The sequence below is a fragment of the Scyliorhinus torazame genome, chromosome 3 (assembly GCF_047496885.1).
Source record: "Scyliorhinus torazame isolate Kashiwa2021f chromosome 3, sScyTor2.1, whole genome shotgun sequence".
NCBI classification, from domain to species: Eukaryota; Metazoa; Chordata; class Chondrichthyes; order Carcharhiniformes; family Scyliorhinidae; genus Scyliorhinus; species Scyliorhinus torazame.
In genome coordinates, this window is record NC_092709.1 from 102,510,351 (window position 1) to 102,537,331 (window position 26,981).

The 26,981-nt window shown below is 40.6% G+C and overlaps 1 protein-coding gene across 2 annotated transcripts in view; it reads left to right on the top strand.

Moving 5' to 3' along the window:
• LOC140408621 (lipopolysaccharide-responsive and beige-like anchor protein) overlaps positions 1–26,981 on the top strand; it is a 1,704,725-nt gene that overhangs the window by 749,232 nt on the left and 928,512 nt on the right. For both annotated transcript variants that reach the window (XM_072496077.1, XM_072496078.1), the window contains exons 38-39: positions 21,606–21,752; positions 25,071–25,207. In XM_072496077.1, coding sequence (XP_072352178.1) covers positions 21,606–21,752; positions 25,071–25,207 — 284 coding nt within the window. The remainder of the gene's footprint in view (positions 1–21,605; positions 21,753–25,070; positions 25,208–26,981) is intronic.

Sequence of the window (26,981 nt, forward strand, 5' to 3'; positions counted from 1 at the left end):
CAACTCCCAGCAGTCTGAATGCTGGTCAACTGTGATGAGATAGTCAGTTCCAGTGAGTGTGAAGAGATCCGCTCCAAGCTTCATCCATGGGATGTCGTGAGCAGCTCTTTAATTTGCTTAGTTTGATGTCCATTCCAAGCACTGATTAGGTCCTTGATCTCATTGCTCATGTTTAGCCTGTTCAGCACTTCTGCCTTCCTCAGATTATACCGAATTCCTTGATGGCTTGCATGGATGCACTTCACCATCTATTTTCTCACCTCATTTGGGTAACACAATGGTTAGCACTGTTGCTTCACAGTACCAGGGTCCCATATTCGATTCCTGCTTGGGTAACTGTCTGTGAGGAGTCTGTACGTTCTCCCTGTGTCTTCGTAGGTTTCCTCCTGGTGCTCCGCTTTTCTCCCACAAGTCCCAAAAGACGTGCATGTTAGGTGAATTGGATATTCTGATTTCTCCCTGTGTACCCAAACAGGGCAACTAGGGGGTTTTCACAGTAACTTCATTACAGTGTTAATGTAAGCCTACTTGTGACAATAATAAAGATTATTCTTATTATGATGATGATTCTGATTATATTGAAAGATCCTGGCCCGTTGTGAAAAGAAGCATCAATAACATCAAGCAGCTTCTCTGGGTATGAAACATTGTGCCATTGGCCTCGCCTCTCTCTTTGCTCTGCCCACTCCTACAATAACCCACCAAGATCTTGGTTTCCCTATTACCACAGCTATTTTGTGTATCGCACTAAGCTTGGCCGGAGAATCTCCCAACCTGGTCAGTATAGATTGATGCAGTTCATAAATTAGCAAAATTTGAGAAATGATGCGTTCTCTGAGTCTGAAATTGGATTTTTTTTTTAAAAAATTTTTTATAAAGTATTTTTATTCTCCTGCTTTTTCACATTTTCTCCCAAATTTGCACCCACCAAAAATAAACAATAAGCAGTATCGAATATAATGTCAATCCCCATATCAAAAACAACAATCCCATCCTCCCACCAACCCCTAAACAACTGCCCGCATGTTAACATAAACAAATAACAAAAAGGAATCAGGAATCACCCACAGTCACCATTAACACATACAGTCCCCCTCCACCCAACCCCCCAACTAATGTTCGATGTTATCCAATTCTTGAAAGTGCATAATCAATAACACCCATGAATTGTAGAACCCCTCCATCCTTCCCTTCAGTTCAAACTTAACCTTCTCAAGAGTCAAGAATTCCAACCGGTGCCCCCACCACACCAGGGCACTGGGTGGAGAGGCTGCTCTCCATCCCAACAGGATCCGCCTTCGAGCGATCAACGAGACGAAGGCTACAACATCTGCCTCCGCACCCGTTTCCAAACCCGGCTGGTCCGACACCCCGAATATGGCCTCCCGAGGGCATGGGTCCAGTTTCACGTGCACCACTTTAGAGATTACCCTAAAAACCTCCATCCAGTAATCCTCCAGATTTGGACAGGACCAAAACATATGAACGTGATTTGCGGGGGCCCTCCCCCGCAACGTTCACACACATCTTCTTACCCCCTTAAAGAGCCGGTTCATCCTCGCCCTTGTGAGGTGCGCTCATATACCACCTTCAGCTGTATCAGCCCCAACCGCGCGCACGAGGTGGAGGCGTTTACTCTCCGGAGCTCCTTACACCAGAACCCCTCCTCCATACCCTCTCCCAACTCTTCCTCCCACTTTGCTTTGATCCCTTCCAGTGGTGCCTTCTCCTCTTCCAAAATAGCCCCGCAAACCGCCGACACTACCCACTTCTCCAGTCCCCCTGTCGTCAGCACCTCCTTCAGCAATGTGGAGGCCGGCTCCATCGGGAAGCTCTGTATCTCCTTCCTGGCAAAATCTCGAACCTGCATGTATCTAAACATTTCCCCCTGCTCCAGCCCATACTTCGCTCCCAGCTCCAATCCTGCAAGCCAACCCCCAAGAAACAAATCTTTTAGTGTCTTAATCTCCTTCCCCTCCCATTTCTGAAAATTTCCATCCCACTTCCCTGGCTCAAATCTGTGGTTCCCCCGAATCGGCATTTCCCTTGACCCTGCCCCCAACCCAAAGTGTTGGCAAAACTGCCTCCAAATTCTCAATGAAGCTGTTATTACCGGACTCCCTGAGTATTTCCCCAGGGCCATCGGGAGTGGTGCTGTTGCTAACGCCTTCAGTCCCGACCCCCTACACAAACTCTGCTCCATTCTGGGCCACTGGGAATCAACCCCTCTTACCCAGTTCCGCACCTTCTCCAAATTCGCAGCCCAGTAATAATACATCAGGTTTGGAGAATCCAAACCCCCTGCCTGCCTTCCCCTCTGCAGCAGCACCTTTCTAACTCTGGCCACCTTCTCTCCCCATAAGAACGAGGTAATCATTTCTTCAATCTCTCTAAAAAATGCCTTTGGCAGGAAAATCGGCAGGCGTTGGAAAATAAACAGAAATTGCAGCAACACGTTCATTTTAACCACCTGCACCCGACCCGCCAATGACAGAGGGAGACCATCCCACCTTGCCAGATCAGCTTTCACTCTCCCCACCAAACTAGAAATGTTGTACCTACTGAGCCCCCCCTCCCCACGCCCGAGCAACCTGCACCCCCAGGTATCTAAAGTGAATCTCTGCCCTATGGAATAGCAGAACCGCCCCCCCCCCCCCGGCCGAGACACCACAAAATACTCACTCTTGTCTAGATTTAATTTGTACCCCGAGAAAGACCCAAACACCCGAAGCAACTCCATTATTCCCCCTATTGACACACTCTGTTCCGACACGTATAACAACAAGTCATCGGCATATGAGGACACCCTATGCTTTCTCTCCCCCCCCCCCCCCCCCGCACTATACCTTTCCATACCCCAGAACTTCTTAACGCGATGGCCAACGGCTGAATCGCGAGTGCAAACAGCAGGGGGGACATAGTACATCACTGCCTAGTCCCACGGTGGAGAGAAAAGTATCTCGAACTGCTGTTATTTGTGCGGACGCTCGCCCTCGGCTCCCTATATAGTAACTTTACCCAGTCCACAAATCTTGGTCCAATCCCAAACCGCTCCAGAACTGCCATCAAGTACACCCATTCTACCCGGTCAAATGCTTTCTCGGCGTCCAATGCCACAACCACCTCTGTTTCCTTCTCCTCTGCCGGTGCCATAACCACGTTCAATACCCTTCTAACGTTCGTAAAGTGCTGCCTCCCTCTCACAAACCCCTCCGGATCTTTACCTATCACCTTCGGGAGGCACTCCTCCAGCCTACCTGCCAGAAACTTCGCCAAAACTTTTGCGTCCACGTTTAAAAGTGATATGGGTCTATATGACCCACACTCCGTCATATCCTTATCTTTTTTAAGCAACAGGGAAAGCAATGCCTGCCCCAAAGTTTGTGGTAACGCCCCCTTCCCTATCACCTCCTCAGATATCCCCACCATCAGGGGTGCCAGCTTATCCTTTAATTTTTTATAATATTTCACCGGAAACCCATCTGGCCCTGCCACCTTCCCCGACTGCATCCTCGCAATCGCATCTTTTATCTCCTGCTCCACTATCGCTCCTTCTAATGTAGCCCTGTCCTCCTCCCTAACCTCGGGTACTCCAGCCCATCTATAAATTCCTGTATCTCCCGGTCTCGCCCAGGTGACTCTGACCTGTACAACCTCTCATAGAATTCCTCAAAGACCTTGTTAATCAGATCCGGAGTCACCACCAACTTCCCTACCCTGTCCCTCACCTGAACAATTTCCCTTGCCGCCGCTTCCCTCCGAAGACGACCCGCCTTCTCTCCATGCTCGTAAACTGCACCCCTTGCTCACCTCAGTTGGCGCACCGCCTTCCTGGTATATAGTCGGTCAAAGCTTTCCTGTAATTTCTTCCTCTTTTCCAACTTCACTGGGTCCCGTCTTGTGCATAACTCCGATCTACCTCCAGCATCTCATCTATTACCCTCTGACTGAAATTGGATAAACGATTTGAAATTTTGTAATTTGTTTTTTCTTTTTAGACCACCTCCAACATCTAGTCAATATCATTCCTTCATTTGTCACACAAGTATCTGGACTATGTCCCAACCCACCTGAGTAGTCTAAATATTAAAGCTGAAGTGTCATAACCAAAATCTACCTGACACCAACACAACAGTAAAGTTTAATAACAATGCCATTCCCAGGAATTGTTTCCAAGGATGCCAGAAATCCCAACTGCCCACTGTGAAATATGCAATAACTATACTGCATATGATTATACTATGGTTGTAATTAGTAATGTAACCAAGCAACAATCACAATGAAAAACAAAAAAAACCTCAAAAGTAACAAGATTATATGCTAATTTATTTTGGATTCTTCAAGTGCTGCTTTTCCCATCCATTCCCAGTCAGATGTCATGAATAAGTAACAAGGATTTGCAAAAAAATTGCAGGCAGCCCTCTTCTGGTAAGCAATCCATATTACACAATATAGCAGCTGGCTTCTTCCACCCTGTTGAAAATTTCCAACTATGCCCAAGCACAATTAATCAGTCATAATCAGCTTAGGGTTATTTCCAAGTGCTGAACTTCACAGAAAAGTCAGATGCTTTAAAATTAAGGAGCCCTTTTTCATGGCCACAAATATACCTTCATGGAGTCTGAAGAATTTGTGCATAATTCTGTGAACAAGCTATAAAAATGTTCAGTTGGTCCAGAGCTCACATTTTAACTTCAAAAGCAGACAGAACCCATGAGGGAAATAAACTATTGAATATAAATTGATGAGTACAGACTTCTACAATTATATTGTTAAAACATGTCATTTCTATAATTGATTTGATTCTTATGATTTTTGGCTTTCACATTTCCCACCCAAGCCCCCAGCACACAATTGTAATGCCCGCTATTGCTGCAGCTGACATCACTTGACTCAGAACAGACCTAGGCATTCAACTTGTAAATTTTCTGTGTGTATGATGACTAATCAACACATCATATAATGCATTTAGCCTCTGAGCCATTACGAAGATGACTTTTTTGAGTTCTTGAAATTATTGATGTTTTTGTTGTGCCAGGCAATGGTCTATATACTCAAAACCAGTATTAAAGAAGTTGCCCCTTGAGTCTCCGTTTACCGCACTGTTTGCATGGAATGGTCTCTTGATTTTGCACAAACTCTCTCTTCATACCCACAATATTGAATCATTTCACAATTACATTAAAAGCTGGCACTTTGGTCTGACAATACCTCCTACCCCCTACTTGCAATCCCTACCCCGAACACATGCATGTTATTTCTAATAAGGAAAGATTTAAGGATTGAGATCAAATGGCCTCTTTGCAGTTCTGTCATCTAAAGTTTGAAGCCATCTTTGCTTGCCACCTTTGAAAATGTTCTCCTATTTCTATATTTTGGATTATATTTCAGAAGAAAGTCAGGTCACAGATATGGTTCATATTTACAACATGTCAGTTCTTTTCAAAGTTGTGACAGGCTTCTGACTGAGAAAGCTATTGCACTCTAACCTTAATGATGGCTCCTTTAACGGTACCATGGTCTACCCAATTTCTATAGTTGCTACTAAGTCATCTGATTTGTGGTTTAATTATTCTAGCATTCGATCTGAAGTTCATCCTACTGTGGGAATATGCCTTAAGAATGAAATGTGTGAACCAACAGGATGTGATAACATCACTGACCCTTTCTACAAGGATGCTGTAAATATTGGACATATGTCAGAGACACAAATTAGAGTTCAATGCTCATCAATAACAGAACACAGTAACAATAGGCCTGCTTTAATAAGATGATGATTCAGTCCCTTGAGTGGATGTATGTATCAATAAGTGACCCATCTCTAACTTTTTTAAATAATTACATTGGTTGTGTATGTTGCAACCCAGGTGCGAAGATCTTGAGATATTTGCAGACAATTAAATGACAACACTCGTAGGAGACAAATTCCTATAAATGTTCCATCTAATTAACAGGGTAACTTTAAAGATGACAAAATAGAATTTCAGGTTTATCATTTTCTCGTCATGTCACCTGCAAAAATCATTGCTTTTCTTGATATATGTAGCTCTATTGGGTTTATAGCTGTATCAGAAGATGACCATTGTACAGTCAGAGAGGGTGTTTTTATCAAAAAAATAAAAACAGAAAGTACTTTGCCTCAGCTAGCTTTCAATTGACAAGTTGATATATAGAAATGAACCAGTTGAGTGTCAAGGGTAACCACAAGATTATTTGCACCATTATGACTTTATGAAAGTCTCACGACTCAGTAGATCTATAATAATTAAATGGAAGAAATTGTGGTGTCTATAGGACCATTAAAATCGTTCTGTTAAAGAACTTTTTTAAATCAGTTTCTTCAATCTCCAACTAACCCAACCACTTTATCCCTTCCTCCGTCTCTACTTAGAACTGGGTGTAGAATAAGGCACTGCTTGGATGTTTAGCTGCAGCACAGGATTACCGTTCTACAATATTTGCTACCTTTGATTATTTCTTTGACAGATATGCCATCGAATTGGCAGTTCCTCATGCAAATTGTAATCATTGCTAGTTTTATAACATTTTTAAAACTGCTAAACCTCCGTGCACATGTGTACAAAAACATGCATACCTTCTAGGAAATTGAATTTCCTCAAAGTCCAGGAAAGTCGGCAACCTTTTGTCAGTGTTCTCCCACCTTGAGGCAATTTTGTGTGCTTATTTGGAGATTATATATTGAGTCTTTTTTTAGAATTGAGTACAGTGTACTGAAAATGCCCATCCAAATTTGTGACCGAGATTAGTACTTGTTTCCATAAACTGTGGTTTAGGTCTACAACCTGGGCTTTTAAGTCATTAATTTAACATCAAAAACAGCCCATTTGAAATAAGTGGGATAAAATTAACATTTAAATATTGCTCATTTGAAAATTTAAGTTTAAAAGTCTTACATGCTCTGCATCCTTGCACATTCTCCATCCAGTTCCCAACAAAGGACTGGAGACCTGTTCCGCAAAACTGTAATTTGGCTATGGTCTCTGAGCAGCAAGAAACTCCTTAAATGTTCATATACTGTGCATCACCTTCAGTTTTCAAGTGTAATCAGGAACTAATCGGTGATTAGAATGTCATAAACAGTTTGCTTGTGAATTTTCTAGTTTTGAGTATCTGATTGGGATCCAAACCTGAAAAGAAAGTTAAGCACCATGGATCCCATGGAACCATTTGCTGTTGGAGCTTTATAGGTGAGATGTTGTTATCTGGAAATAGGTCCCAGTTTGTCCTCTTCATTGAAGGAATTCTGCAGTACAGGGAAAAGAGAAGAGGGAAAATAAGGAAAGAAAACACATTTATGTTATCCCATATAAAATGCATTGTATAAATTTAATAGAATTTCCCCATTTCTTTTCCGTAAAGTCTATCCAGTCTTTCTGACTGCATATTTGCAGTGTGAGCAGTAGACTCAGGTTTGTGTGCTGATATATATTTGTAAGTTCATTAAATGAAATAACTGAAGGGGAGACTATTTTACTGACTTTTAATGGCCAGTTGAACAAAGAGGCTACTAAAGGATAATGGCTGTATTAAAATCTTTTGCAAGATTTGAAGCCTGGGATTATATGGAAAGGGAACTAGATATGGTGTCGAAGGGAGGGGTTTAGATTTTTGGCTCATTGGGATCAGTTTTCGGAAAAGGAGAAAGCTGTTTAGAGCAGATAGACTTCACCTGCACCAAAATGGAACCAATTTCCTGGTGGCGAGAATAAATTGTGTAGTGGGGGTGGATTTAAACCTGTGGGGTTGGGTGGGGGGTGGGGGGGTGCGGAAGGTTGACTAATGGACCTAGTTTTAAAAGTACCAGTGAGAGCAAAAGAGAGAAGATGGAATATAGGGAAAAGGAAGTGAGCGAAGGCTTGAGTGTTGAGAGTAAACACAGAAATGGTCACCTCCCAAAGGACAAGAAAGAGTTAAGGGCAGGGTTAAATTGTATGTATGTAAATGCAAGGAGTATAGTGAACAAAATTGGGGAACTGGAAGCAAAAATTGCTCTAGGGGCATATGACTTGGTAGCATTGTCAGAAACCTGGCTCAAGCCAGAACAGGATTGGACATTTAACATCCCGAGTTATAAGGTTTTTAGTAGGAACGAGGTGGGTAAAAAGGGAGGAGGTGTAGCAGTCTTGGTCAAAGATAATGTCATAGCTCTTGAACGAGATGCCGTTCCTGAATTAGAATCTATATGGTTGGAGGTGAGAAACAGGAAGGGAGGGGTGACCTTGTTTGGTATTTACTATGGACCTCCAAATAGTGGGGAGGAAGTGGAATAGAGTATTTATGGGCAGATTATGGAAACAAGTAGGGCTGTGATAGTTGGGGATTTTAATTAACTTAAAGTAGACTGGGAAATGGGTAGAGTGTGGGGCATGGAAGGGAATAAATTCCTGCGGTGTGTGCAGGAGAGCTTTCTAGAATAGTGCATTTCCAGTCCAACCAGGGGAGCAAGATGTGCTGGATCTGGTCCTAGGAAATGAGGCAGGGCCCGTGGAGATCGTCAGAGTGGGGGAGCCATTAGGAAGTAGTAATCATAATATAATGAGATTCAATATTAAGTTGGAAACGGATAAAAATCAGTCATGGAAAAAAGACAAATTTTACGGTTCTAAAAGTTGAGATGGAGCAGGTTGAATGGAGACACATTTTGGTGGATAAAACAGTGGATGGAAAATAGGAGACTTTCAAAGGAGCGATGAATAGGGTGCAAGCTGGGTACGTACCCATGAAAAATAAATATGGGGTATCCAAAGCTAGAGTACCTTGGATGACTAAGGATATTGATGATAAAATAAGGAAGAAAAAAGAGGCATATGATGCATTCCGGAATAATAATAGCAATAGAAATCTGGAAAGGAATCTCAAATGCAGGAGAGAGGCTAAGGCTGGAATAAGGAAGGCTAAGAGAAAGCATAAGAAAGGATTGCAGGCTATGCCAAAACAAATAGCAAAATGTTCTTCAAGCATATTAGTGGTAAACGATTAGTGAAAGATAGAGTGGGGCCCATAAGGAACAAGCAAGGTAAACTGCTAACTGAAGCAGAGGGTTTGGCAGTGGTACTAAATTAGTACTTTTCTTCTGTCTTTACCAAATTAGAAGGCCGTGACAATAGCCCAGTTGAAAATGTGGGTGTTGAGCAACTGAGTTGTATAGTGATAGATAAAGAAAAGGTGCTAAAAAGGCTGGCAGCACTCCAGGTAGAGAAGTCGCCAGGCCCGGATGGGATGCATCCTAGATTGCAGAGAGAGGTAAGGGAGCATATTGCCGAGCCATTGACAGAAATTTTACAGGCATCTTTGAACACAGGATTAATCCTGGAGGATTGCAAATATGATGCCGTTTTTTGAGAAAGGGGCAAAGGATAACCCAGGAAACTGACAGACCTGTCAGCTTGGCATCAATAGTGGGAAAACTGATGGAGGCAATAATACAGGATGAGATAAAGAAACACTCCGAGGAAAGCAAGTTAATACTAAACAGTCAACATGGCTTTGTCAAGGGCAGGTATGTCTGACAAATTTAATTGAGTTTTTAGACGAGGTGACACAGCCAGTGGATGAAGGTGGTACCGTGGATGTTGTATATTTGGACTTTGAAAAAACATTTGACACAGTACCACATGGCAGGTTGGTTAGCAATTATAAATGTTTGGGAATGATGGGTCCTTGGCAGCATGGATTAGAAGTTGGCTAAGACGTAGGAAACAGAGGGTAGTATAGATGGGTGTTTTTCAGACTGGAGATGAGTTGAAAGTGGTGTTCCCTAGGGCTCAGTATTGGGACCCATGCCTTTTATGATTTATATATAAACAATTTGGAAGTGGGTGTTGAGAGCAAAATCTCTACATTTTCAGATATACAAAACTAGGGCGAATAATAAATTGTGAGGATGATGCTGCGTGACTTCCGAGGGACATTGACAAAGTTGGCCAAATGGGCAGACACCTGGCAGTTGAACTTCAATGCATTGAAATGTGAGGTAATGCAATTTGGTAGAAGAAAAATGGGGAGACAATATAGGCTCAATGGTACAATTTGAGGGGAGTACAGGAGCACTGGGACCTCAGGGTCAAGTGCGTAATTCTCTGACGGTGGCCAGGCAAGTTGAAACAGTTGTTAAGAAAGCTTTTAGCGTGTAAAATGTGCGGGGGGGGGGGGACCAGCGAACCATGTTCACATGTTCTGGGCGTGTTCACAACTTAGGGGATATTGGCAGGGGGTTTGCGGACGTCATGTCCAGAGTTTTGAAAACACGGGTGGCAATGAGTCCAGAGGTGGGGATTTTTGGGGTGTCGGAAGACCCGAGAATCCAGGAGGAGAAAGAGGCAGACGTTCTGGCCTTTGCTTCCCTGGTAGCCCGGAGATGGATACTACTAGCTTGGAGGGACTCAAAGCTCCCGAAGTCGGGGGCCTGGCTAACTGACATGGCAAGCTTTCTCGGCCTAGAGAAGATTAAGTTTGCCTTGAGAGGGTCACTGTTAGGGTTCGCCCGGAGGTGGCAACCATTTATCGACTTCTTCGCGGAGAATTAATTGTCAGCGGGGGGCGGGGGGGAGGCGGGTGTTAGGGTAGTGTAGAATAGGGGGGGTCAATTAGGCGGGTCTTGGCGGGATGGGAGTTGGTGATTGTACTATGTTTCTTGTTCTTTGTACGTTGTTTTTATACTGTTGTTGTTTGTAATGCCAAAAATACCTCATTAAAATTGTTTATTAAAAAAAAAAGAAAGCTTTTAGCATCCTTGGGTTCCTAAATAGAGGCGTAGAGTATAAAAGCAAGCAAGTGATGATACACCTCTACAAATCATTGGTCAGACCATATTTGGCGTATCGCGTTCAGTTCTGGGCACCTTATTTAAGAAAGGATGATAAAGCCCTGGAGAGAGTGCAGAGGAGATTTACTAGACTAATACCAGGAATGAGGAATTTTAGATACAAGGAAAGATGGTAGAAATTGAGCTTGTTCTTGGAGCGGAGAAGGTTAAGAAGCGACCTCATTGAGGTGTTCAAAATTCTGACCAATTTTGACAGGGTAAAGAAGGATATTCTGTTTCCACTAGTTGGTATGTCAGTGACTAGGGGTTCACAATTTCAAGATGGAAGAGTGCTAGGAGTGAGATGAGGAGAAACTTCTTCACTCAGAGTTGTTGGGGCTTGGAATGCGCTGCCTGGGAGAGGTGTGGAGGTGGATTCCATAGGAGGTTTCAAAAGAGAGCTGGACATTTATTTGAAAGTGATGAATTTAGAGGGCTATGGAGATAGGGCTGGGGGGACTAGCTAGGCTGCTATTTTGGAAACTGGTGCAGACACAATGGGCCGAATGGCCCCCTTCTGTGGTGTAAATAACAAACAAGTATGTTTGAGACTGGCAGGAATGTCAATGTGGCAGGACTGAATCAAGATCTAGTTTGAGGAGTGCAAGAGAGCCTCATAAGGTTAACAGTTTGCAGTAATTAGTTCACCCCCATCATGAATATGTATGTCACACTGGAACAAATAGAATACTGCAGAATGACTGTGAAATAATGTTTTTGGGAAAGTTTTAATGTAAATATTGCACACTTCCATTTTTCGTGCCCCTAATTGTCAGTATTATTTTAAATATTCTACTTTTTTTTAAACTCGATATCCTTATTTCTGCTGTCTTGTTACTTCTAGTCAAAAGGAACCAATCACTCACTTGCAAACATTACTCTTAAAGAAAACCTCTGTTGTCAGCTGTTTCTGACCTTGCATCACACCACTGCCTCTGGGAAGTCCAATACCTTTCTCATCAACCTACAGAAACTCCCAACACATCCTAATTCCCATAAAGTCTTCACACCTAACCTTCTCCAAAGAATTCCTACAATGCAGGAGGCTATTCAGCCCATTGAATCTGCACTGACCCTCTGAAAGGGCAGTCTACCTAGGCCCACTCCTCTGCCCTATCCCTGTAATTCTACCCAACCTGCACAGCTTTGGACCCTAAGGGGCCACTTTTAGCATGGCCAATCCGCCTAACTGCACATCTTTGCAACCGGAGCATCTGAAGGTGGGGAGAATGTGAAAACTCCACACAGTCACCCAAGGCTAGAATGGAACCCGGGTCCCTGGTGCTGTGAGGCAGCAGTGATAATTACTGTGCCACCATGGTGCCCTTGTTTTTTTAATATAAATTTAGAGTGCTCAATCATTTTTTTTCCAATTAAGGGGCAATTGAGCATGGCCAATCCACCTACGCTGCACATCTTGGGGTTGGGGTTGGGGGGGGGGTGAAACCCATGCAGACTCGGAGAGAATGTGCAAACTCTACACAGACAGTGACCTGAGGCTGGGATCGAATCCAGGTCCTCAGCGTCCGAGGCAGTAGTGCTGACCACTGTGCCACCCCACCAGTGGTAATCTATGTAGGCTCCTTAACTCCAAATGCATTAAATTCAAAACCTTTATAATTCTCATTTATAAATCCATCCATGATATTACCCCAACCTACCTCTGCAATCTCATTCAGGCTTATATCTCAATCTGTAACCTTTGGTATTCCTACGATAGTCTACAGATATCTAGTTTTCTGTTACTGCTTATTTGTTTCTCTTCTATGAAGCACTTTAGAGTCTGCATCACGTTGCACACTTTAGAAATGCAAGTTGCCATAGGAAATATGTCGCCAATGCAAAGACAATTAAAACCAAGAATAGGCAAGAGGCCAAAATTGGAGGAATGTAGAGATCTCATATAGCTGAAGGGGGTTACGAAGGGATGGAGGGGTGTTTTAACATGGGAATACAAATTTTAAAATTGCAACACTCGTGAACTCAGAGCCTATATACGTCAGTGAGCATAGGGTAATGAGTGAGCGGAACTTAGCATGGGCTAGCATCTGAGCAGCAGTTTTGGAAGAAGTCTTGGAGAATGAAAGATGAAAGGAAGCAAAAGAAGCTGTAAATAGATACAAGAGGGAAGGGGGCTAAAAAAATAACTAATGGAAGTTAGAATTAATAAATGTGAAGTGATGCATGAGTTTTTTTTTTTTAAAGCGCAAACTATACTCTTCATGGAAGCCGTGGATACTATGGAAGAGCATGGATTTGGGAATACAGCTTCCCACAACATGAATGGTAGCACCTCAGGTTGAGGAGGTTGTAACAAAAGTAGTTAAACTCTAGAGCTTCCCTACATGAACACCACCTTGGTGCAGTACCTTCACTGCACCGACATAACTTCCTAATGCACCTGTATCATCGAGTTGTCATTTTTAATTAATTGTTGATTTCCATATTTTTGTCTTTAAATTCTTGTTTATGTGGCAGCTATTGATTTAATTTGGAACAAACTAATTTTCAAAAGTAAAATAGGAACCTTTAAATCATGTTAATTTGAATAGAATGCTGTTCTGTTTTTGTGACATATTTCTTTACAAATTGCGCTGTAAGATGAAAGTACCTGTTTGTTGTATTCTGCACTGCCTGAATTTTTAAAAATTATTTATTTTTAAAATTCGAAATAACATTTTATCACGATTCTTCTATTTTTCATGTATTTTAGTTGATTTTTCTGAAGAACTATATATACTATGAATGTTCCTTCAATCTTTCTTTGCTTTCCTCATAACTTATTTTTAAAAAAATCAATTTAAAGCACCCAATTCTTTTTTTTCCAATTAAGGGGCAATTTAACATGGCCAATCCACTACCCTGCACATCTTTGGGCTGTGGGGATGAGACCCACACAGACACAGGGAGAATGGGCAAGCTCCCCATTGACAGTGACCCGGGGCCAGGATCGAACCCGGGTCCTTGGCGCCATGAGACAGCAGTGCTAACCACTACACCACCAGTCCGCACCCCTCATATTTTATTTCCACTGAGTTAGATACTTTGTGCTGTGTACTCTTGTTCCTGTTTATCAAAAATGTTCCAGTTGCTGCCCAGCAGTAAAGTAGTCCTTCGCACTGGTTTTTAAAATAATAGAATTATGAACCACAAACTAATACAAATCTATTTCAAATGTTACCGTTCTTCCAGCTGAATCTATTAAGGAGCATTGAATATTAAACTTTAAATAATATGGTCATACTACACATTTACTTTCTTGCAATTTATTATTGACATTAGAAATCATGGCCCGTGGACAACATGGTGGCGCAGTGGATAGCACTGCTGCCTCATGGCGCCAAGGTCCCAGGTTCGATCCCGGCTCTGGTCACTGTCCGTGTGGAGTTTGCACATTCTCCCCGTGTTTGCGTGGGTTTTGCCCCCGCAACCCAAAAGATGTGCAGCGTAGGTGGATCAGCCACGCTAAATTGCCCTTTAATTGGAAAAAATGAATTGGGTACTCTAAATTGAACAAAAAAGAAATCATGGCCCGTAACTTCCAATCTCCAAGCGGTCGTACCTGGGAGATACCCCAAAAGATGTCCTGGAGGGCCCCTCCCCGGAAATCCCCACGCAGGCACTGCATAGCAATTGCCGAGGAAGGTGAAACTTCCGATGGACAGTTACCCTGCACTGGGAACCATCTGATACTCTTGATTTAAATCGGAGACTTTGGATGGTTCTGACTGTCTTACAATAATTATCAAGGAAAAGTTAAAAAAATTAAAACCACTTGAACTCCTTGGTAACCATAGTCTTGCCCCCACTGTACCCTCAGACTACCCTCCCCACCCTGCCCAACTACCCCCCCTGACTCCCAGAACCCAGCCACCCCTTCTCACTGACCCCTCTTAGACATCCCACTGGCCACTTGACCCCCACCGTTGTATCAAACTGCACCCCCACCAGATTAATCCTGACCCATCCTACCCTCCCACTGACCATATGACCCACCCCTGACATATCTGACCCTTCCACTGACCACTCAATCCCCCTCCCCGGCCCATTCTAGCCCCCACCAACTGACCACCTGACCCCCGAATGACCATCTTCACCCCCCACTGACCACCTGACCCCCGCATCCTCCACTACCTGACCCATTCTTGCCTCCCCCCATTCACCACCTGATCCATCACCCTCACTGACCAGCCAATTCTAACCCCCCCCCCCCACCCCCTCCTCGCAGCCCCCAAACATTATCCAACTGTGATTGCCGCTCCTCCAAGGTTGTGGCCCCATGTTCTTACCAAAAGTTGTTTGTTCTGTAAAGTGTACTTCAACGGTACCTTATTAACTCTGATCTATGAGCAGATATTAATTGAGATGGCGATGGTCTTTAATAGTTTAGCAATAACGTTATTGGTTCTTTAGCCCTCTAGTGTTGTTGCTCTTTAACCAAAGCACTCAGCCAGATATTCCTGTTTCTCACACTATCTATCCCTGTAGTCTCCATCAGTGAATTTACACAATTAGTGGAAAATTGTATACCCTGGGCTTGCATCTCATGGGAGTTAGGTTTCAGATAGCTTATATTCATTTCAGTTATGACCTGAAAGATTCATGAACAAAGGATGATTTTTTACCCATCTGTTCGGCTAGATTCAAACCTTGTCTCTCCAGTGAAAAACAATATATTAACTCACTGTACCATTCTATCCTTGACTTAAATCTAACAGTAGCTAACTAGAATAATTGTAGTGGGTTTTACCTTCTCCTTTTATGCCAACCAAATACTGACTGATGGATGGATTTATTTATTGTCACGTGTACCGAGGTACAGTGAAAAGTATGTTTCTGCTTGTAGCTCAAACAGATCATTTAGTACATGAAAAGAAAATACGTAACAGGGCAACGCAATGTAAATACATAGACACCAGCATTTGTTGAAGCATACAGAAAAAGCTGAAGCTTTTTGATGTTGTCCACAAAAACCTTGGGCCCAAAATGGAGTATTTTGTGGTGTCACTTCTGTGTCCTTCTCTGGCCACCTTGTTGCACACAAAAGACAAACCCAAGTGTTTATTTTTGTAAAATAGGTTGACCCCTTCAACTATAATACTATTGCTAATCAGAAGATTTGAACTTAACCCATCATTGAACAACATTTTTATATTACTAATTTGTTGACCAGTTGCTGAAAAAAGAGACATGTTTAAAGCTATTCATCTTGCACTCACTGGGATACTCCACAAGAATACCAGAAAAGGCTTCAACGTGTCTCCTTTTCAGCAATACTCATAGTCCATACGACCAAATGACTAGCTGACTAGTTTTTTTTATAAAGCACCCAATTATTTTTTCCCCCCAATTTTAGGGGCAATTTAGCATGGGCAATCCACCTAACCTGCACATCTTTGGGTTGTGGGGGTGAAATCCATGCAGACATAGGGAAAATGTGCAAACTTCACATGGACAGTGACCTAGGGCTGGGATTCGAACCCGGGTCCTCCGTGTGCAGTCCCAGTGCTAACCACTGCGCCACCTGCAGCCACTAGCTGACTAGTTATTTCTGACATCAAATATTTCATGAATTTTATAGCATCAACAAACATAAAATTGCCAAGCATTCTGCACAGTACAGTACAGTTGTACCTCATTCTCAAAACTACAACAGTGTGAAATAGTAAGTGCCTTTATATACGTATTTTCAAACTCAAACTTAATATGCTGCGTATTTGGTGCTGAAGGATATTTGGCCGGAAAATTAGAGAAGCATGGTTTGAATATTTTGAATTAGAAGTATATAAATTAACATTTTTATTTTACAATATTCCAGCTTTCCTGTCTTTGAGTAGCCTTGCTATTTTAAAACATCAACTATACAATGTATTGAGTTAGAGTTTGAATTTTTGAATGTGAACCATTCTTACGTAGATTAATTTAGAAATTGGATTACATTTACAAAAAATGCATAATTGAATGAATGAAAGAATTTCGAAAGCTTTCCCAGTTAAATTATTTTATTTACTTGGCCGTATCTTGCCATCTGTAAGTGGTTCTAGATTATGACATTTGAAACCAGATCATGTTTCCCTTGTTTAATACTGCTTTCATTTTCTTTATAATATTCTTTCTCGCTTTAACTTTAGTTTTTGGAGAGATCTGCCATCCTCCGTGGACCTGTGTATACCTGTAATTGTTTAAACCAGCCTAAAACTTTCGAACATTTCACACTATAAAATATCCCAGAGCAATGTAGTTCTGCTGAGACTAGTTATGTATTTATTGCTGAAGAGAGGCATCTTTTTGGGGGATTGATTTGTACTGAAGTAAGGCCTCTGGTGTAGAGGTGGCAGTGTAAATACCTGAAGAGTAATGTTCTCTGTGCTGCCGATCAATATCAGGCCCACCATTGTACTTCAGGCCACTCTCTTGTTAAAAACAAATTTGTTAATTCTGACAATTTAATTGCATTTCCCAGGGCTGATTTTAAGAGCATTTAAAGGATTTTGGTGAAGGAAAGTGCATAGATCCTTTTGTGTTGTAACTATTGCTGCTATCCGCGCTGCATGGACGACTTTGTCCTTCGCAGCACAGCATAAATTGTTTTATTATTCTGTTAATTTTTTTTTAATGAATTATCCGCATTAGAAATAGTACCTTGCGTTGGGTTTGTTATTTTGGACTTTGTTCTGTGGTGATTGTTCCGTGGTGGTTATGATATAGAGAAGCATCATCTCTGAGCAATAGCAATCCGAGTTATGTTGCCCACTCAGCAGTTTTCTAGTTAAACAAGTAAAACTTATATATATGGGGCTGTACGCATTGGTACCCAAATACTTTTTAAGGTTGATAAAGAGCTGACTTTTTATAAACCTAATTTTTTGACTTTTTCTTTTAACCTTCACTTTGTACTGGTGACAGTTACACTGCAGCTCATGCAAAGTGGGGACATGTGAAGCAATCCCCTCAGTGCAGTTTTCACTGCTTGCCAGAGTTTGATTATGTTCACTTGACTCATTTTATGTCGATGTAAAGCTGAAGATATTTTTCATTTAAATGATTATAATGTAGGGTTGATGGATTTTATTTGATTTTGCACTGCAATTCAGAATTTTTTAAATAACTACAGTAAAAGTTACAATCCACTGTTGTGCTATGAGTTGCAACTAGCCTTGCATGTGGTATTATATGCTGCTGCGAACGAAAGAACCTCGAGGGACAGTTAATTGCAGGAAGGCCATGTTAAATATTTGTATGGGGTTTTTTTTTTCCCCCACAGCAAGCAATGTTTTCACCTTTGAATTAACAATTTACAAAATACTTGACCATTTGTCTTCCTTACAAAAGCTGCGAAGCTCAGATTAAGACCATAACATACAATTTAGATCTTTTCCTCATAATTTTTTTAGACCTTCAATAATTTGCTATTTTATATCAATTTTGTAAATGATCTTATTGCAATTGAGCGGGATTTAGGAGACCATTTGAGCAGTTAAATGACCAAATTATGTTGAGATATTTACGTGTATGCTGTAAAACAATCTGGAAAAAGAACAACATTGTATTTGGAGGGCAAATTTGAAACATGACTGATTTAGCAAGCCACAAGGGAGTATATTACTGTGGTATGCTAATAGATTGAATTGCTTTGTTTTCTTGAGATAATCACACTGAAATTGCATATTTTTTGTGGCAAGCATGATATTGGTAAAGTAAACACAGCTCTGCTAGACTAGAATGAACAAAATGAGAATGAGATGCAATGTATCCATACTTGTTGTATTTCAGAAACAGCTGAGGCCCCATCTGTATATTTATGAGAAATTAGATCATTTCTCCAGGTATTAAAACTAGGATGCAGGAAGGGAGAACAAACACAGCAATGCTGACCCATTAAATAGTTTAGTAAATGTGAGTCATTGAAATATTAGAAATGATGGTGTGTTTTTAAATTTGGATCACAATAAGAAAATGGTGTCGGAGATTCTGCAGAACAGTCTTGAATTATGTGGTATGAATTACTTTGGAGGCAGTTAGTTTTGACAAGTGGTTTGACATCATCTGAAGAAGATTGTCTCACTTTTTGGCCTTCACATCAACTACAGTTTGGCTGAAGAAATATTTTTGAATGTAAAAATCACATGCCCTCCATTTAAATTGTAATGAAACATCAACATGAGCATGATCATGTTTTCTCATTTTTAAAAAGTTCTCTATCAACCTAATATTGAGCATATGATGTATATAACCACTACTTATGCTTTAAGTAAGATGCACTGATGTGGAATACGATGTTGTCAGTAGTATGGAGATACAGATGTAATATTCAGTCCTGATGTTTTGCATTCCTCTAAGGGTCACATCTACACTAATAACGGCCGAATGGAGAGCAAATTATTGTGTTTGTATTTTGTTTAATTTGCTGAAGAGGGGTGATATGTAAGAAGACTGATAATATGTGGAGATGTTTGAGTGTCTATCTGCATGATCTCATAGAAATGCGAACATATTAAACAGTGAAATGGTAGGAAACAATTTTCCTAAATCAAATCCACATGAAAAAATTAAGTAAAAATAGTATCAATGGAAGTTATGAAATTTTGGGATGTATTTTTATTTTTCGAACTGCCTAAAGTTTTGAGGGTTGTAGCATTTTGATATTCCTTCTCTTTCTTTCCTGAATTTTGAAAAAATAAATTTAGAGTACCCAATTCTTTTTTTTTTCCAATTAAGGGGCAATTTAGTCAGGCCAATCCATCTACCCTGCACATCTTTTGGGTTGTGGGGGTAAGACCCACGCAAACACGGGGAGAATGTGCAAACTCCAAAAGGACAGTGACCCGGGGCCGGAATCGAACCTGGGTCCTCAGCGCTGTGAGGCAGCAGTGCTAGCCACTGCGCCACCGTGCCGCCCTACTTTCCTGAAAATTAGTCTCTTGCCAATTTTAGCATTGTGAAGTAGTGGTTCAATGAGTGTTAATGGCAGGAGGTAAAACGGAAAATAGAAAAATGGCATCCAGTTTTGTAGGACTTGGTACTCACCCTGCAGAATCCTGTGTTAGGTTCAATTACAAACTGGGTGCAGCAAAACCTTCTGAAGCTCTGCAACTTTGCTAAGGAATCAAATTACCTTGTTCTTGGTAACGACTCTATTTGTGAAAATGAACTTTTTTTTACTAGATTGTATAACCTATTTTATAAGTATCAGTCACTTAATATGATTGAATTATGTTTTATAATATTGTAAATATTCAAAACGATTGTAACAATGGGGGATGAGGTTCTAAAACAGCTTCTGAGCTACCTCTGCCAAACTTGAGCTGATTTAGATTTTTTTGTGGCATCATATTTAAATATATCTTTAAATTATATATTAAGGTGTGCGTTTTAATTTCGTTTATAGCATTGCCATTTTTAGATATTGATTGGGATCCAATCTAAACACTTTTTTGACGCAAATAATTTCAAAGCAACATTTTGTAAAACTGAAATGCACTCGGTCTGCATTTAAACCGATTGTTTATCTGTTAGAATCATGAGGTTTTTTTTTACACATTTGCTTCACCTCCGATTTAATATATAAATCTGATCTATTTTAGCATTGTAAAGTTTAATGTGTCATTCCTGTACTGTAAGCAAAAGCGTTTAGCACTTTAAACGTTGTATACAACTTTGTATAGGCCTGTGGTGGGTAACTGTGTAAAATTTTAATTACTTAGCCCAAGAAAGGTTTAATTTGGCATTTTCTTGCATTTCGTGAAAGTTATTGCCTATTAATACAGATCGGCAAAAAGCAGCTTCCATTTATTTGTCATTCTGACTTGTGCCCTTGTATCTAAAATCAGTGCCAACTGAGTTTAGTCGGAGGTTGTCTTTCCTAATTTTATCACTTTACCGAATAGGGCAAGAGTTCGATACATCTCTGCACGGTACATTTTGAGAGCTGGTTTCTCCCCTACATCTCCCTGGCGCTATTTTTGCTTTTGAAATACGTGTTAATGTGTTGTTTTAGTAATTGTCATAAGAGGTCCCCCGCCCCATTAACGACTGGAGTCGGCGAAAAGTTTTAGATAGCTGTTCTCACATGAAACCTGTGGAGGAGGGCGGCTGAGGTGTCTACGTGCTTTACGTATTTAATATTACATGGAGTAAAACGTAAAATAGTTTTACTTTCCTGTCGCATGAAACTGATGAATATAATGCATGAAACTGATGAATATAATAGTTGTTTGCTTTATTTTGTCCTGATATTTTTGAAAAGCTGCTTTTCTACTACGTGTTTTAGTTGTGTTTGTTAAATGCGATTGACGCTGTATCAATTTTCTAACGTTACTCCATAGGTATGAATTGAAGATTTGTTGTGATATAGTATAACTTTGAAATCGCATAGCGATTCTCCTTAACCTGTAGTGACCTGCTTCTCTTGTTATCTGGTGAACACCGTTCGATTTGAATATCGGACGCGCGTTGCAAATTCATTCAAATGCCACTTAATAAAATGAAGAATATTATTATCAAATTCAAACGTGAGCAATATTCTTAATATAGCGTATCTAATTAGCTGAGAAAGCACTGAAGCGTTACAGCTTCTCGTCCCAGCATTGGAACTTTTCATAAAGCGGCAACTTTTTTTAAAGTAGAGATTATAAATGTTGACAAATTCTCGTTTTTTTAAAGACATGTTGAACTAATCCCCTGTAGACGATATTTTTGTGGTTATTAGATCTTTCCATGCGTTCCTGTTTGGACCTGACTTCCTTATTTTCTCACTGGCTTGGGCCATGTATGTTGGCAGGTTCTGAAGAAGATGCGCTGGTTAAAGGCAGACAGTCCATTCGAACCCAAGCTGTGGGCAACCAGAACTCCGAGAGTGAGATTCTGCTGGAGGGAGATGACGATACGCTCACTTCACTGGAAGAGAAGGAGATTGATAACATGGCGGGTAAAATAATTTATCTTTCTTTGCACCAGCTTAACGTTATAACTAAAGCTTCTTGTGTAATTTCACAAACTCAGTCCGGGGACTGTTGCTGGGACAGTGATGAATTGGCCTGATCCTAATGAAGCCAATAAAAATATCATTTTCCTTCGCAATTCTATCAGGAACTGGAACATTACATTAGCATTTGACTTTTCCCCGCGTGCCTGATTTGTCACCTTGCACTTCATTTCTACTCACCTTGAAAAGTTTGCAATGAAATGACATGACTGTCGAGATTTGTTTTTGAAGTGCCCAGAACCACAATAACTGATGTGATTTCTTGCCGCCGATAACTTGTGTTAGGTTTATGCTCAGACCCGACTCTGGAGTCTGCTAAAGGTAGCTCTCTGAATATAGGGCGAGCCAGTCCGTGTTGCCCATTGTGTATCCAACCATATGATCATTACCTGATTCTGTTGGATTAGACACCCAGTCGTCGTAAATACAGTTAACCTGGGTCAAATTTGACTTAAGAAATGCAGCGAAAAGTCAAGTGTAAACCTGTAAATATAAACAAGCTCAATTTCTTCCTCAATATTTGGCTATTGCAAAACGTGTTTACAGTTTATTCTCCACACTAGTCATATGTGACACGTTAAGCATTTAATTGGCATGCGCCCTTATTCTTTAACGTCAAAGCAAATTGCTTCAACTTTGGGATTTCACTTTATGTTTTCACATTTTATATTTCCTCATTCTTTATCTTCATCAGTTATCTGGTGAGTATTGTCTTAACTACCAGTTAAACAGGAGGAATAACGACCCTAATAAATAAATTGGTTCTAGGTCGTATGAGGAAGAGTTCAAATTCAATCGCCTCCCGGTAGATAGCTCCAGAAACAGCTCTGGGCAGATGGGAGATTGGTCGAAGATCTCAATATTAAATAAAACAAAAATGATCTGATCATAGGTGAGGTGATATTGCATTCTTTCGAATGTTCAATAGATAACTGCCGATGTATTCCTCTGTGACTGGATTTCCGTCCAGGTGGCATTGCCGCTATCACTGGCCGTGAGAGTGGGTGGGTACGGAGCACGGATGCTACCACGCTGGAAAATGGAAAGGGGGAAAAAGGATAAACTGGAGCCGAAACGGGGTAGCTGCCACGGCTGGATGCAAGAAATAAGAATCGTGTTTTGCCCTAGGGTGGGGGTGGGAGTAGACTGCTGTCACCGCACGGGGAGGGGGCAGAAATAAGCCTGCAGCCATGTTTTTCTTTCCGAGGGGGCGGGGGGAGGGGACACGGCGGCTGCGAGACCGAGGACACAGCTTGGGGTACAGGGTGAATGCTCCTAAAGCGCCAAGAGAGAGCAACAATTTTGTTGTGTTTTGATCATTGTTCGAAACCGAATTTAATCATTCAAGGAAATGGTGTTATGCTTGTATCCTGTATGCCTAACACATTTTAAAATGAGACGATTAACATTTGGGATATTTTGTATCACGACACAGAATTGGAGATAGCCGCCTTAATTCAAATTACATTGTATAGCGCTACACTTTGGAACTGTTCATTTTAAATGGTTTAATCTGTGTGTGTGTATAGGCAAATAACACCGTTTGGCACATAAATGTTGTTTTCAACTTGCCAATAAAGTAACAAGTGTGAAATTGTTTTGCGATGTTACCACTTTCCCAGTACAGCGCAGATGTCCGCAGTAGACAGTGTAAAGGGGTGAGAGCAGGGTTTAATTATAAAATCTTGACATTGGGAATAGGATTAAGCAGTAATCCTTTCTAATAAAGTCTGCAGTGTAAATTAACTGGAAGTTATCAGGGGTCTCCTATAGGAGCCCATGGGCTGTTTGCAATGCCAGATCATTGCAGATGGCTGCTGTGTTCTCATTGTAATTGAATGTCTCACCGTGATTGAAAAATGTTATTTCTCTCCTGTATTACATGTTAATGCATTAAGGGCACGGCGAGACGGCAGAGAACACGAGATCGTGATTCCATCCATTTTTGAAAGAGCTTGGGGAAATCAAGGCGGTTTTGTATCTATCTGCTGACCATCTGCAAACACAGTATATTGTAGACTGGGAATAGAGGACAAATCCTGCTCTAATCTCACATGAGAATCGCCCGCTATTGTCGAGATGGCATACATTAAGATTGATGAGAGATTAAAGACTACTCGGGTCTAAGCAATCAATGAAAATGACAATTAATTTGGAAATTTTTTGGCAATTACTCACAGAATGATTACCTCCACCAGTTCACCGAGCGTACCTGATTTTTATGTCGTATATATTTTTTTACATAAAGCCATCAGTGAAATAGCGAAATTTAGCGCTTCTGAAATCTGCGCAGGCCGCAGTTTGAGATACGTCTCAGCGCGTTTTTTCTTTTAGTCAATTCATGAGTGCTGTTGCGAAGGCTCTATTATCATTATTAAATTTCTTGAAATTGATTCCCATGGACAGGGATAGTGTATACATTTTCTAAATCAAATATTAGACATAAATGTGGAACAAAAAGTAGTGGCCACCATATTGCAGCCTCCAGGTTGTGCCAATATGATTTTTATGACATAAATGGGTTAAACATGTTGTCTACATTATTAAAAATATTTGCCTTCATCTTATTCCTTTACATGGTTTTCATAGTTCTGTCCTTTGGAGCGCAACAAATAAACCACCTATCAGTTTTGTATGTTTATATTTAATGCTTTAATGCTTTTCTTTCGAAATAATCCTATAAATCCCTTTGTACTTGGTAATTATTACAGTGAAGTGCATTCAGCTGCATATCAACTGGGCAGCTATGAAATGTGGATTCCCAGCAACTCAAAACGACTGATCCCATAAAAGCTGCGCGCAGATAGAGAGGGTGAAAATGCGACTTTATTCAGCAGCCGTTGTTCCAAAACAAACGTATCGACCATTTCGAAGCCTATTAAGTAAACTATATATTTTAATCGTGGTGTAAATTGTATGACTATTAAGTATTGGTAAATAAAATTTACTGATTTAGGTGATCCTACAAGTTGTTAAATCAAAATGTGTAAACTTTGTGATTATAATTGCAGCAAACTCTTTTGCAAATATCTTCATGGACAGGTCTCGCTGCGCTAAACCCAAACGCTTGAATTCTTAATACATCACTAATGTTTACACAAGGTGAAATGTGATTTGTTTAATCTTCAGATTTGTTTGTAGATATTTTTCTTACTGCTTTTCTATTTGCTTGCAAAATCATGTTTTGATTAAGCTTTTACTTACTGGTCTAAATAAAGCTAACAGTTGTGTTAGTAAGCCATCCTATTCACTTCTTTCCAGGACCTGTGAATTTCACCACTGCTGTCCAGCTCATCGCTCCGGCTGTCGTTGCTAAGGGAACGCTGTCAATCACCTCTTCCGAGCTGTACTTTGAGGTGGACGACGATGATTCCGGTTATAAAAAACTAGACCCCAAGGTAAGACGGCGCTGACACATCTGGGATTTTGTTTAAATGACATCCCTTAAATACACGAAATTTTAACCCCCCCAGAGCAGCTGCTGATGCGCATAATGTTGCCTCATGTACATGAGCGAGCAGGACCTCATGCATTCATTAGAAAGTAGCAAAATGACAATGACTTAGCTACCATACAGATATTGCTTTTTTAAAAACTACTGAAATTGCAGCAGGCATTTTATTTTATATTTAATACCGAGTCTGCATCGTGATATAGAATTACGTTCTATCTATTAACAGTGCAGCTTTTAAAGTTGAAATGGTCACGTTTGCTTGTTGTCGAATGCTTTAGACCATAAATTGGTTTCATTGGTCTGTGGTAATGCTATGTGGTACTATTACATTTTATTTTGAAAATCATGATTGTGACCGATCTTAAGTCTTATACGTGAAGATACTTGACTAAAGAGCAACGGTGTGCATTATGAATTTAATATGTATTTCCTATCCCCAGATGCAAATAAATTTGAAATGCTGATACCTTACTAATCATATCTATAATTAGCAGATTCTGCCTCTTTCAGTCATCCTAGTAATGATAGCGGTTCCTCGCGGCATCTATTGGCTCATCAAACACAAAGATCCAGCGTGCTTTATGACTGGGCTTTATTGTGCTCAGCAACTATCACTATAATCGTCCTAATTTAAAGTTGTTCCTGTTATTTGGATTATAGTTAAATTTTGGAAATACTGACACCAGCAAGAATGAAGCCCACAATGAATTATATTTCGAATGAGTCGACACTAATTTTAAAACTTAATTTCATTGTATCGACCTTATTTGAATATCAATGCCCATTGTAAGACACGCCAAGAGGACCAATAATGGATTGTGAAGTTGCCAAATATTGCTTGATACCTAAAATAACCCAAAGCGTTGGATTTTCTACAATCGTAGTGCCTAAACGGGGTCGCCCAGCTGCCATTTCCGCCGTATCCACCAAGGTTGTGTACTGTGGCCGTTTTGAGTAGCTGTGGGGTTTAGGCCTACAGTACGCTTTCAGAAATATCTATGGAAACATCTTGGGGCTTGTGATTGAATGTTGCTGGTAGTGATCAGTCTCCAGCTTTTAAGGTGCGATTTTTGGGGTGGGGGGATGAACGTATTGTTTTTTTAATGATGAAAGGTAATACCGTATGTTGTTTAGTCTTAAATAAATTTATGTTACAACGTTTACATTTACACAACTCATGGAATGATGGGTACTCCAGGGGCTCTGTCAAAACTCTCATGTCGAAAAAGTATTTTATTTAGTGCACAAACTAATTCTAAAAATGTTTAAAATAAAATAGTAACGTTTGTTTTTAAATATCATTAATATGGATTGTATGTGGTACCAGTTTGAAACATGGACACAGCTACATTTTTTCACCTTCTATACTTCTGCACTCACATTGAGATTAATTGTTGACTATTATAGGAAGCCAAGATTTATCGCCAGCTTTTCCTTATTTCGGGTTTTTTTAATGAATATGCATATTAAAGCAGATGTGTTTTAGGGTCTAATTCAGAACTCCCCGTAATCCATTATTATTGATGCTTACTAATTGTCTGGTATTTGAGGAGTAATCTAGATTTGTACATCTTATGGAACGGGAAGCGTGGCTGGAAAGATTGTTGGAACGTCTAAATCATTTTGAGGGAATTATATTCAAAGTATTGTACTTATACGCGTCACAAATTCGAACAATTTGATTCTGGAATTGAATCTTCACATCGTCAAAGGGAAAA